The 13,889-nt window shown below is 44.0% G+C and overlaps 2 protein-coding genes across 2 annotated transcripts in view; both read left to right on the top strand.

Annotated features, from left to right (window-relative positions):
- LOC308303786 (uncharacterized protein) overlaps window positions 1-13,889 on the top strand; it is a gene marked incomplete at its 5' end in the record, with an annotated part of 150,924 nt that overhangs the window by 118,834 nt on the left and 18,201 nt on the right. The window contains 2 exons of the mRNA XM_080748280.1: window positions 1,453-1,575; window positions 3,089-3,170. Of these exons, the coding sequence (XP_080604406.1) occupies window positions 1,453-1,575; window positions 3,089-3,170 (205 nt within the window). The remainder of the gene's footprint in view (window positions 1-1,452; window positions 1,576-3,088; window positions 3,171-13,889) is intronic.
- LOC308303767 (ankyrin-3-like) lies at window positions 4,533-11,933 on the top strand (the record flags this gene model as incomplete). The annotated part of the gene is made up of 4 exons (XM_080748262.1): window positions 4,533-4,716; window positions 5,111-10,615; window positions 11,213-11,286; window positions 11,892-11,933. 4 exons carry the CDS (start codon window positions 4,533-4,535, stop codon window positions 11,931-11,933), a joined length of 5,805 nt encoding a protein of 1,934 aa, XP_080604388.1.

Here is a 13,889-nt window from a genome sequence, read left to right as displayed (position 1 = left end):
AGCGAAAATAGCAGATCTCGCTTTGAGAGCTTGTAGATCAGCAATTTTCACTACTTCTTTATTGTTGTATTTGATTTCTAAAAATGTAATTATATATTTCAAAAGATTTACCATCTTTTGAAATATATAAATATATTTTCTTTTACTCGAGTCGTGACCCATAAGAATTGGTGGTTAATATATCTCAACCCATTAAAATTCCTGCACCCTCTCTCCTTCGCTGGTCTTTACAAGAATAAAACAAAAACAGTAGCTGTTAGTACACTGGCTATAGCCTAACAAACATAGCCCAACCTCGGGCCATAGCCTAGTTCCCGTGCCCTCTACTAATACTACATAACCTCATCATATTGATCAGCCAACTAGCTTCCTATTCTCCCAAGCCAATTTTATCGGGTCATCTGGCTTTCTGTTACAAGTTAACCATGTCAACTACATCGTGACACTTTTGAACAGCAGAGCTTTAGGATTTAGGTCCAGAACCAGTAGTGGCTCATGAAAAAAAGGGACTGCTAGCTGTCAAGTTATTGTCTAGCGGACTAATTGTATTTGTTGTTAAAATCATAGCTAATAGAATAACAAAGTGTTGTTTTATGGACAATGTTGTTATAGCCTATACAGCAGGGGTCTTCAACAGGGGGTCCGGGACCCCTCGGGGGTCCTCAGACTCAGAGTTACTACAGGGGGTCCTCCAAATCTTTGTGTGATAGATACTTTTTTTTCTCCTTTTTATATTAACCACTTGAACCTTAGCTTCCATATACAGAGAACTTAAGCCAAAAATAGCAGATCTACAAGCTCACAACGCCTCGCAGCTATTTTTGGCAAATAGCTTTGGTGTAGAGGGGTAAAGGAGCCGACTAATTACAGAGTGAAGTCAAGTTTATTAAGTATTTACAGTTCAAGTGGTTAAATATCTGTAAACACAAATGAAAAGGTTGTGGGGGTCCCTGCTTCATCTCTCTCTCTCAACTAAGGGGTCCTTGGCCTGAAAACGTTCAAGACCCCTGCTATACAGGGTATAAAGCTTGTCTGTTTAATCAGTCAGTTAACAGTGTGAGTAATAGAAACTTATCTAGCACAATAATTAATCATTATCTAGAAGTGAATCTTAGGACCTTAGCCCCACATGTACTGTATATAAAGTACCCTCAATCCTTTTGTATCCATTTTGTACAGTACCAATACAATACAAAAATATGCATTACACAATAAAATGGTAACCTCACAAAGGTTTGTAAATTTTGAAACGTGTGTGTACTGTAGGTGCACACCCCTCTCCGTTGTGTATGTTCTTCAGGGGGGGGGGGGGGGGGGGGGGGATAAGAAGTTTAGTGTACTATGCTGATTGCTGGATCACATGAGCAGCGAGCATGACAATTGGAGCGGATACTGTTGTTACGATTTTAAAATCAGGTAAACAATACAAAGAATGTGATGGTCTCTCTTTAGGTTAGAGACAGCGGCCAGGAGCCTTGTGGTCGTCTTACTTTCCTCAGAGAGTGCAAGAACACCAAAGGTCTTCCGCAGACTGCCGTGTGTAACCTGAACATCACTCTCCCGGCGCTGAAGAAGGTAAGGCCAAGGATTTCTCTATAAGCTCCATTCTCTGTTGTCACCATCATAACCATCATCACGGTTAGGGCAGTTAGGGCCTTTGGCCAACCTCAAGTGGTAACAGAGGGAAAAAACCTTTGGCCAAACTGCCAAACTGTGTCTTTTATCTGTTTCAAGCCGCTCTTTATGTCTATCGGTTCTATTTGCAGTGGTTTTTGTCACTGGCTGTCTTATGCTGTACTTACAGTACCTTCTGAATCTCAAGTGATTTAGATATCATGCTTTTTTTTTGCTGGGGGCTTTTGAGCAAAAAGGCTTCTTCTGCTTTTGGCTTTCCTTGTGGCTTGTGTTCTTTTGCTGTTGTTGCGACACAAGTGTTGGCTGCTTTATTTTTGGTGCATTTCTGTGGTTTGTTTTTGTGTTTTCCCTTTGCTGGCTTCTCTGCTGCAGTTGCCTCTCTTCCTTTGAGTTCTTGCTTCTGTCAATCACTCCTTTTTCATGCCCTGATGTTTCTTTTTCCCCTGCTTTCTATTATGTTACATCCCCTGTTTCTGCAATGCATCTTGGGGAACCAGGAAATGGAGTCAGATCCAGAGGATGAGGTAAACCACACGCTTCCCCCACCATGTGCTACCCTCTGCGCTAGGTTCACAAAATGGTCTGGAGGGGTTCTGCTCTGCTGCCCATTGCCTTATTCCTTATGCTGCTTCAATGGCAATATGGGCTTTGCTTGTTTAAAGCAACTTTTAGTCACATTTGCATGTTATTTTGGCAGATAATGATATGGTAATCCAATGGGTTCTTTTTTTGTCCTTGTCCCTTGCACTCTATCCTTTGTGATAATTTAGAGTTAAGATATAAGATGTATAAGTTATTGAATCTTTAATTAGATTGTGTAAAGTCTTTGCCTGTAAATAATAATAATTCTTTAGAATTTCCTTGTCTTAATTTGTGACTATATGTCCATTAACTTGAAATAAAACCTATAATTAGTGCTATTAGTAATCCTATGTAGACAGGACCGGTGGAAACTGTATTAGGACAATGAATCAGATAGTTAAAGGACTACATCAGCCATTTTCAACCTCATATACAGTAACTGGTCCTCACTACTGCTCATTATACGATGATACCATTTGTGAGCGGTGCTAACCGCTCCTATGTCTGGCTTTGTGTGTATTGTTTACTCACTCTTGTGTCTCAGAGGAGAGCTGTGGACAGTTCAGAAACCCGCCTACCGAACAGCCCACAGCCCTCCTCTGAGGCACAGAGAAGACAAAAATTAAATATTTTTTTACCATATTATAATCAGCTTTAGTGAGTACCAATTATATGAAGACAGTTTGAAAATTGGTGAAGTCGTCCTTTAAGAACTTTGCTTCCACAGTACCACTAAATTAAACTGGATATCAAATAAGATGTTGTGTTATTTGATTTAATTGATAAGGTTTGAGTGCTGTTGATTTGTCAGCCCCAATAATTTAGGGTGACCCAGCACTGATAGGTATATGTGTTGTTGTTATTGTTGCAGACTGAAAAGCCAGACCGACGGCATACCTTTGCATCCCTAGCCTTACGTAAGCGCTACAGCTATCTGGCCGAGCCTGCACTGAGTGAGTGTGACATTTTCACTAACAGACCTTTATGGAACTCCTAAACAATTATAACAATGATAATAACAAACTACGTCATTAAGATTAATTAACAATTTGATTTAACCTGTAACATTAATATAGAGACAGTAATATAGTGATATATTTCATGATTTTATGATATATTGTTCACCCTACATAACCTGCACTGTCCACATGCTTGTTTGTGACATGGTATATATTTTTGCATGGGTCAATGAGTATTTTACGTTTGTGTGCTGTGTGTGCCTGCCCACAATGTGAATTTTGATTTGATTGTTTTCTACAACTGGGTTTCATGAGTCAAGATGCAACATCAGGATTTTGCTTTGATTGCCTTATATAATGTGAATATGCATTTTTTTAGGAGGAAGTCAAAGTGAAATTACATTTTTCATTTGATTTGCTGTTTGTCCCCTGAGCTCTTTTTGGCTTTGTGATGCCGACAAAAAGAAACTGCATGTTGGGTGGTCAGAAGTATGGCTTTCTTTAAGATGCTTTTTTCACTTTTTTCTTTTTTAATTTCTGCTTCTCGTCACCAAGGGTTAATCAGTATTGCATGATATTATGGATGACAAACCTAGCCTTGCAACCAGTGTTTTGCCATAATATTATTTTCCTACATAATAACAGGAAAATGGAAACTTCTGTTGCGCTCTGCTTTATCAGAACGTCTAAATTGTGTTGCATTTTTTCTTTTAATGTAGTTTTCAGAACAAACAGATAAAAGGCACTTCAAAAAGAAAGAAAAAACGGATTGAGTTTAGAGCCAGAATCCAGATGCTGACTGTAGCGCATCTGAAGTCAAAACAGAGAAGTCTTTTTCGTATCCGTCCTGGAGCATTTGTCTTGCCATTTCTCTGTTGTCCATTGTTAGTCTGTGTCATTGTCTTTTGACATTTATTCAGCTGCTGTATGTGCTTCGATCGGCTTCTTATCCATTTGTGTTGTCCTTGTGAGTCATTGGCGGACCATAAAGCACATTGAAACGCAACTCTATTTATTTTTCAATCCAACCCGCTCACATGTCCCATCTTTTAGAACTTCATGAAACTACTGTTCTTTCCTTGCCTTGATGCCAGGACTGCGTCACTGACCAATTCTTTCCCCTTCTGGTCTCTTCTCTTTTTGTTTTCTTCCTACCCTTCCCCAACATCATTTTCTGTTGCCTTTATTCTACATTCTGTTGGGTTTTTTTTTTGTTCAATTTATTTTTCATCATCACAATATATTTCTTGCTATTTCATCTGAAGAAACAACAGTTGAGCGAGGCACAGCAGCAGCAAGAACACTGCCTGCTGGTTACCCTCACAAACCTGTCTTTCCAACCAGACCTCACCCGCCATGGTCGTCTGCTCCTATTACCATCCCTGGCCAAACAAGGCCCGCCGGACTGGGGGGTTCCGTCACCTCTGCCGGTTCACCGGCAGCCTCGCCACCTTCTTCTCCACTAAAGTCTACCTGGCCCCCTCCCTCCTCCCCCTCCCATGCTTCAGCCATAATATCCTCCCTGGGGGCCCCACCCCCTGTACCCACAGAATCTCCATCCCCCATTAGGTCTTATAGGACTATGGCTTCACCCATTAAGACTGTTGTTCAACATGGTCAGTACCCCGTCCAGGGGTCTGCCAGCCTGGTATCATCGTGTAAATCTGGCACAGACCCAGCGTCGATCAGAAACCTTGCTTCAGCGTACACCTCAAGGACTTCCCCGCTCCACTCGCTTGCCACTGGGTCTGTGTCGGATAGGTCGTCAGCTACTGTCACAACTCTGACATTGCCAAAGACCAGCATCAACATGTACAATTCTAGTCTGCCTTTTAAAACGGTCCTAGGGTCTGCAACGGCAGTGGAGACTGGGGCTCCCTCCCTCCCGTCAGTTAAAACCCTCTCTGGCCTGTCCTCAATAAAAACCTCTGTAGATTCCTCACTAGCGTCGCGAGGAGGGAAGTTGTCCATCTCATCTCTGTCCTCCACTGGACAGACCACCATCGGTTCCTCAGAGCTGTCCATGATGAATGGCTCAGCCTCACAGGCTAAATACCCGTCATCCTCTTCTTCCACCCCTTCGTCGCCCTCCTCGCGCGTTTTCTCAGAAAGGAGCGCCAGCCTTCAAGAAAGGATCCAGGCTACCACCCAGGCAGCCACCTCCAGCGTCAGCGCAGCCATAAACGAAGCCATAAACTCCTGCTCTGTGTCTGGTTACGGCACGCTCAGTGCTAAGACACTCTCCCCGTCCCGTAGAACCGTAACGTCTAGTTCAGCTTATGGTACTCTCAGGTCTGCTGTCTCCTCCACCACCACAGTCCCCTCCAGTACCATGACTGTACCTGTGTATTCCCTCGTTAACATCTTACCTGACACTCCTATCAAACCAGGGCCGGGCTCTCTCAAAATGGCCCTGCCTGATCCTTCCCGTGCTTCTTCCTCGTCTTACTCTACATGCGTGACTTCATCCAAAATCAAATCTCAAGTAAAGTCACCTCCTTTTATCACACCGGCAATCATTCACCCAACCGCAACCTCCAACCAAGAGATACTAAAAGATGTAGCAGAAATGAAAGAGGATCTGATCAGAATGACTGCTATTCTCCAGTCAGACCCACGCACAGCGGCTAAAACGGTTCAAACCTCACATTCCGGCACTCCTAAGGAGTCCAAGCTAGAGGATGAGGAGCCGTTTACTTTAGTGGAGAAAGTCAAAGAGGACTTAGTTAAAGTAAGTGAGATACTGCAGAAGGATATCATGGGTGAAGGTAAGGAGAGAACCTCAGCAGATGAATGGGAGGAGTTTTCTAAAGATGAGATTGAGGAGGCACAGAGGAGTTCACTTTTTGATATGACTAGTCAAGACTTTGACTTAGCCAAGGTAGTCGATTATTTAGCAAATGATATTGGTGCTAGCTCTCTGTCCAAAATGGCAGAGATGAAATGCAGGTACGAGGAGGAGGCAAAGAGGGTAGGGGAGGGAGAAGAGAAACAGAAACGTGTCCTCAAAATACAGGAGCACAAGCTCAAAATGCCCCCGCCGGGCTCGGGTATGCACAAGTCTCCCTCAGAGAAGGACCTAAGTAAGCTTGCGGAACCATATCAGGGAACTGATGCTATTTTGGAATCACCGGAGGATCTGTCACATGAGCAGGACAAGAGCCCTCTGTCAGACAGCGGGTTTGAGACAAGGAGTGAAAAGACTCCATCTGCTCCTCAAAGTGCAGAAAGCACAGGACCTAATCCTCTCTTTGCAGACGTTCCTATTCCTCCCTGCGTCACGGAATCAAGGACAGACGATATCAGGAGCTATGAGCAGCCTGATTTGCTCGGAGAGCCTGCACTGATGGAAGAGGCTGCATCTGCCATCCCTTCCATAGAACTAGAGGCAGCCTCGCCTTGCACCATCAAGGACAAAGTCAAAGCCTTACAGTTGAAGATGTCAGACGAGGACTCCATGGTGAGCAAAAGCATGTGTCTCAAAGAGGAGACGCATATTACTACGACCACAAGAATGGTCTATCACAAGCCTCAGCTTACTGATGGAGCAGAGAGGATAGAGGAAAGTATGTCAGTTAGAGACATCATGAAAGCTTTCCAGTCAGGTAGGGACCCATCTAAAGAACTAGCAGGGCTGTTTGAACACAAGGCAGGTCAGGATTCTGTAAAAGGTGATGAACTCACACCTAGATTCCTTGACCAAGACATTAAATCTAAACCTAAAGTTGAGAGGATAATAGAAGTGCATATAGAAAAGGGTCATAGCGCGGCAGAGCCAACAGGGGTCTTTATCAGGGAGACCAAGAAACACCCTGAGCTCTATGTCTATAAAGGGGATCGGGGGATTAAAGAACTTCCTGAATATGATGAGGCCCAGCAGTTAGAGGAGGAGCTCACTGCAGAAGAATCCCTGCCCTCCTTCCCGGAGACATCTCGTGTCAACACCCCCATGTCACAGGAAGAGGACAGCCGTCCAAATTCTGCCCAGCTTATTGCTGACGACTCATACAAAGCCCTGAAGCTGTTGAGTCAGCATTCCTTAGAGTACTGTGACGATGAGCTCTCAGAGTTCAGAGGGGAATCGTACAGGTTCGCTGAGAAAATGCTCCTCTCTGAGAAACTGTCTCACTCTGACACTGAGGATTCAGCAGTGGCAGCAGATCAAACACGCCACCTCGCCTCCGAGGAGGCCAGTGGTCACAGCTCAGGTAACTTTAATCAGCAGCAGCGTGGGAGCCCCAAAACAGAATATATTTTTAAGTCATCAAAAGATGGGTCCCCTAAATCAGGTAAATTCTATTCACACAGGGATGAACAATCTCAGTTTGATAAAGTGACAGTGCTGCATTACTCCACAGAGCCGGGTAGCCCAAAACACGCAGTCTGGATGCGATTCACAGAAGACAAGCATGACCGGAGTAGAGATAAACTCCTTTATGAGGACAGGGTAGACCAAACTGTGAAGGAAGCTGAAGAAAAACTCAGTGAGGTCTCTCAGTTCTTTCGTGACAAAACAGAGAAGCTCAACGACGAGCTTCAGTCTCCTGAGAAGAAGCCAGTGAAAAGAGAGTCAAGGGAAACAAGGTCGGGGCCTAGCTCAACCTGCAGCAGCCCGGAAAAGACGCAACAGAAGCCCCAGACAGGTGGAGAGGATTGGGGTAAAAGCAAGCTTAGGGAGCCCTCTGTCAGCAAAATGTTTGGAAGCTCCACAGTGACTGAAAGGAAAAGCTCTAGCTTACCTAGCAGTCCTGAGAGAAGTGCACTCTCTCGACTCAGCGAGGATAAAACCTCAACTAGTCCAACTAAAAAGATTCCTCCACCTGTGCAGCCTAAACCTTCAATGAAAAAAATACAGGAAAGTAAACTTCCTGTCTACCAGCTTTTCAGCGGTGGGAAAACCTCAAAGGCATCTGAGGCATCGGATGAAGCAAGCCCAAAAAAGAGTAATGAGAAAGCTAAAGAAGCTGCCACAGAAGTCACTAAACCCATTTCAACATCGTCAACCTCTCAGACCTCAAAACAGACAGGAGACAAACTGTCTAATAAGAACATTCCAGAGGTCTCTCCTCAAAAACAAACGAGAGACATTGAGAAAGAGAAGTTGAAGGGTAAAGGGAGAGATATTAATGCCACTGTTACTCAGGAAATTACTGAAAGCAATAGAAAAACTGCCATCTATGACACTACAAAGGAGAAATCTATTGATGCTGAAAAATATAAACAAGCCAGGGAAACTGATCCCGTCTCCCGGCAAATGACAGCAGGCCCCACAACAAAAATAGCTGCCCAAACTGAAATGGTAGGAAAAGACAGCGAGGACCCAATGAACAAAAACCTCAGAAAAAAGACAGAATCACACATTCCTGTTAGGACAGCATCTACTGCCCTTGACAATGAGCCCCCCAAGAAACAGACAATAACAAAGCCATCTCACATACCTACATTGGCAAAGGGCAGAATACAGACGAGCCCAGTCACAACCCCAATAAAAACGGAAGAGAATCTGACTAAAAACACATTTGAAATTCTTGATAATACACCTAGAGACTCAAACTCCAATAACCTCCCCAGCCCAAAAGAAACACTGGAGAAAGTAATATCTGCTCCTGTTGCCACGACAACCAAAGAAAACTTTAAGGGTGTCAAAACACTACCCGTTTACGTCGGCAGCGTCCAGGTGGGCAGGCAGGCAGAGAGGGAGGCGAGGGGGGCTGTGTACACAGTTAAACAGAAAAAATCCAGTTTAGCACTCAGTCCCATAAGCCCAGACGATGACACACTAGAACAGGTTTCGTTCATAGACAGCTCAGGGAGAAGCCCTGTTACACCAGACACCCCTAGCTCTGAGGAGGTTAGCTATGACCTAACATGCAGGACTCCAGATGGCTTCATGGGCTTCATCCCGGGGACTGCCAGTCCCATCATGGAGGTCTCAGAGGAGGCAGAGTTCTCGTTTAAAGAGGCATTGCCAAAGAGACCTGTCTGTCAAGCAGACCTTGATAATGCTAATCGGCAGAAAACAACTGCTAATGATAACGAGCAGCAATTAACAATTGATCATCAGGAAACAAAAGCTAACGATAACGAGATAGAATTAACACCTGCTAATGTCTGCCGAGATTACACAACGGAACAGGAGCCCCAGCAAGGCTCAAAAGACAAAGGTGTTGCATATATTGAGTTCCCCCCTCCTCCCCCTCTGGACTCTACCTCTGAAAAATCAGACACAGAGAAGAAAGGTAGCTGTGCTTCATCTGAGACAGAGACTGAGATGATGGAAGTGAATTTACAGGAGGAGCACGATAAGCACCTCTTGACAGAACCAATTATACGTATCCAGCCACCTTCCCCGGTGCCTACAGAGGTTGATGACAGTCAATCTAATGGTGAGGACGATGAGGAAGAGGGGTCTGTGTTCCAGCCCATCCCCTGTAAGAAGTTCACTTTCAAAGTCCCTGAGGAGGAGGACAAAGATAAGAAAGAGAAGGGATCTAAACTAAAAAAGCAAGACAAAAATGGAAACCATAAAGAAACAAATGGCGGAACCAATGGCTCTGGTGTCTCCAATGGCTCTAAAGTTTCCAATGGTAAAGGCGGAGAGGATTACGATTATGAGCAGAATGGAAATGACCAGTCAATAACGGACTGTTCCATAGCCACAACGGCTGAATTCTCTAATGGCACGGATGCAACAGAGATAGACTCCCTGGACGGATATGAACTTCAGGACGAGGACGATGGCCTGTGTGAGCAGGCAGACTCGAAGCTCTTCGGCCTACCCGATAGCAGGAGAGATGTCTGGGCGTCTGACACGTTCAGGTCCTGTGACCGCTCTTTTCCACAGACCAAATTGGAGGTCATTGAAGAGGAGAAAACTCCAGAGGAGTGTCAAAAGGACAGTCCTAACGGAGACTTCCCCTCAGATCGAGGGAAAGATGTTACTAAAGATGGTGTCAAAAAGCAGGAACAAAATGCCTCAGATAGAGAGGGATTCTCAGATACTTATTTTAGTTACAAACTAGATGAGGAGTTCAACTCTCCTTTTAAGACTGTAGCCACTAAGGGGCTGGACTTTGACCCCTGGTCCTCTAAAGGCGGGGAAGACGAGAGCATGGACAAGGCAGGCACACAGGACATCAACGACGAGCCAAAGCCATTTGGACTGGCCGTCGATGACCAGTCTCAAGCCACCACGCCTGACACGACCCCCGCCCGAACGCCGACAGACGATAGCACACCGACAAGCGAGCCAAATCCATTCCCCTTCCATGAAGGGAAGATGTTTGAGATGACGCGCAGTGGTGCAATTGACATGAGCAAGAGGGACATGGTGGAAGAGAGGCTTCAGTTTTTTCAGATTGGTGAGCATTATCATTCCTCAGGCAGGTACAACGTTAGGGCCTCAGAGGCAAAGGCCTCCTTACAAGAGACACAAATAAGTCAGATTAACACACAGGCCCTCACAGACACTTCAGTAGTCCCTCAGGTTTCCATTCAGACTACTACAGTCCGACTGGACAGATCAAATGGCAGTGGCAATACATGCACAGATTCAGCCCTTAGCAGTGAGTCCAAATTCTCCACTTTCAGAATAGGATTCAAGTTGTCATCTGATAAGAACTCTGACTTGAAGAAGGATTCAGATGACAGTTGTAGTTCTAGAACAAGCACTTTTGATCATTCTAATTGCATAGCCTCAGGAACAAGTGTAAATAGTTCAAATGTAGCTTCATACTATTCAGATTATTCCAATTCTTGGACACCAGTCTCGACAGACTATATACATTCTAGAACATCAAGCACTATGGATTATTCCTCAAATACCAGCATTCTACCAGGCACGTCAGAACAGAGGGAGTTGTCTGATTGGGCCAGAGAGATTCAGAACACTTACTACCAAAGCACACACACTACACCTTCACCTCAGAGCACAAATTCTCAAGCAGGGAACAGCAATAAAAATAGCAACATCCATGGCTCCCATAATGCCCATGCTAACAACACTCAGCCCGTGTTCAACGTGTTGTCTTCTTCAGAGCCAACTTTACAGCAGATCAGCAGAGAGGAGGCAGGTTTCAGCCAGCTAGAGGAGAACAGCAGAGAGAATAGGGTTGTTCCCAGTGCAGCAATAAAAAGTACTCAATCCAAAGACGTGAAACGTCACATATGCAAATCCAGGTTACCAGTGAGGGCGCCTAGCTTCAAACTATGCAGTCAAAGTCAGCCAACAGGGAAACAAAAGCCAAAAGCTAATATAGGGAAATATGATTCCTATATAGTTAGGGAAAGATTGGACCCATTTGAGAAAGTAGTGCCTAAATCAAGAATCCCAGTGATGCGGGCAAAGAAACACTCCCCCACATTGTCAAGATATAAACAGGTTTCAAGCATATCTGTGGTCATTAAAAGAAATACTAAAACTACCCAGCATAATATAAAGTCCGTAAGTGACAAGTCCACCCTCAAACCCCACAGTTTAGCAAAAATCCCAGGCAAAAGCACCAGTGTTCAGATAGCTAGAAAAAATGGCGCTACACTCTCAGGAAACCTTAAAACCAAACATATCAGTAGCCAGGTAGCCAACGCTGTTGACCAAACCATTTACAAGAATGGGGAGTCAAAGTTAGCCGAGGGAACGCCCAGTGACAATGAAGAAAGCAGCAGCCACAGCAGCACATCCAGAAACACTTCCCCCACCTCCACCTCTACCACCAGCACCATCACCACCACCACCACCACACCGTCAAGGTCCGCTAGAAGCCTGAGAGCTGAGGTTGAGCAAGCCAGCATTGAAAGGAGGAGCAGGAGGAAGAGTAGGCGGACTTGCGGAGGGAAGGAGCTATACGAGAAGGAGGAAGGGAGTCAGGTTGATCAGCCAATCACGGTTCCTGTTGCGGCAAACGAGACTAGTTTGTAAACTCTTTCTAGCTTAATCTTCTATCTATCTTTCTCTCTGAGATGCATGTAGCCGTTGTGGGTGCCTTGTGATGTGACGTTCTAAGTGTAGTTGTCACTTCTTCCTGTCATTCTCTTCGTCCCTGTCTTGTGCTGTCTGAATTGGGCGTAGAAGCCCTGCTTAATGATGCAGAATGAGACATGTGTGGCACAATCGACAATAAGCCATATTTGTCCTGGACCAAAAATAAATAAAACGAAAAAGAAAGAATGTTGAGTAGAGTAAAACAAAAAGAAATATGCTAAGATGTTTAAGAGTGGGAAGGGATATGTCATTCTAAGAAAAGAGTAGTCGTAAACTATTCCCACGAATTCATTCACAGAATGTAATCAATATATTCAAAAAGGCACTAATAGTATAATCTGTTTACTCTGAGTCTGAACTGAACAAAATCTACAAATCTGGTTTAGATTCTGGTTAGAATGGAAAGTGCTTAAAAATCTCATCCGCTGCCTACAGTATCTTAACCGAGCATGGGTTGCTTTTCACTGAAGCCTGCACACCCTGCTTTGCCACAATGGACTTTGCTAGCACGCCCAGTGCATGGGGCAAATAGAGGCAACACAAGTGTAGAGTCAACACTATGTTCCATGACTAGTCCAGGTTTTACAGGATACCACTCGCATGTCCTGTTCCAATAGAAAGCCCATGTGGCTTAGACACATGTCATTACCCAGCACCACACCACACAACTCAATTAAGATAGGAATGAGGCATAGATGTGTCAGACATGTGATCTTGTGTCCGCTTGCCTGGTTTGTATATATTATCTGGTGGTACTGTTGTTCTCCGTTAACACTGTGAAAATAATTCAAAGGCCCAACAAGCAAATCCCATGTAAGCCAGATGACCCATAATTACATTGGTCAGTGTCCTCAGGTCCTTCACCTATAAATGCAACATGGTGAAGCAAGTTTACATGTAGTTTCAAGTTGTGGCAATGAATTGTTTTTATCAGCTGTGAGATGTGTTGCTTGATGGTAGATTAATAGTGAGATGACATTGTAAACAACTCTGTAAACTACTACTACTACTACTACTACTACTACTTACTACTACTCAACAGAATATTTTAGCATGTGCAGTTTGCAAATGTATATTTCATTTCCCCTTTTCTGGCCTCTCTGATCTTCATAATTCGAATTGCCTGTTAGGTATTTGCTATTATTTCTCTGGTGTCTTGAATAATTATTTTTGCAATCAAACATTTGAATGAAATCTATCAAAGGCGAATGTTTGTAAACATTAGTTTAATTATTGCAATACACTTGCATCTTGACCTGAGGACTAAACACCTTGAGATGCTTTATGTTCCCTATGGACCAATGCTGACTCTCGATACTCTCGAATCAGTGTGGCCAGAACAGGTATTTTTATAGTCCGTTTTCCAGATTGTCATACATATTTATCTTCAATACAATACAATGAGTCAAAACTGGAACACTGAGCTGAAGTTGGTCCGTTGTTTGTTCACTCTCCTGCGGGGTGAGGTAAGAGAATAATCTCGAAAAATGACTATGATGAGGACAAACATCAGGGCCTCTGGTTATGCAGTCTTCATTGGTGAAGCTAAGAAGGATTTTTAAATACATGAATGAAGACACAGGTAATTTTAGAGTTAGAACACACTAGAGCACACACTAACATAAAGGTACCACGCAGTACACTGGACGTACAGACAGTACAGACTGTTAAATCCAGGGTTCTACTTTATCTCTGTTAAGTGAACACATTTTGAGTGTGATGTGTAGGCTATT

Source organism: Nannobrachium achirus (assembly GCF_963921795.1).
Source record: "Nannobrachium achirus genome assembly, chromosome: 18".
Lineage (NCBI taxonomy): Eukaryota > Metazoa > Chordata > Actinopteri > Myctophiformes > Myctophidae > Nannobrachium > Nannobrachium achirus.
The sequence above is the reverse complement of the archived record's forward strand: the minus strand, read 5'-3'. Positions and strand labels throughout refer to the sequence as shown.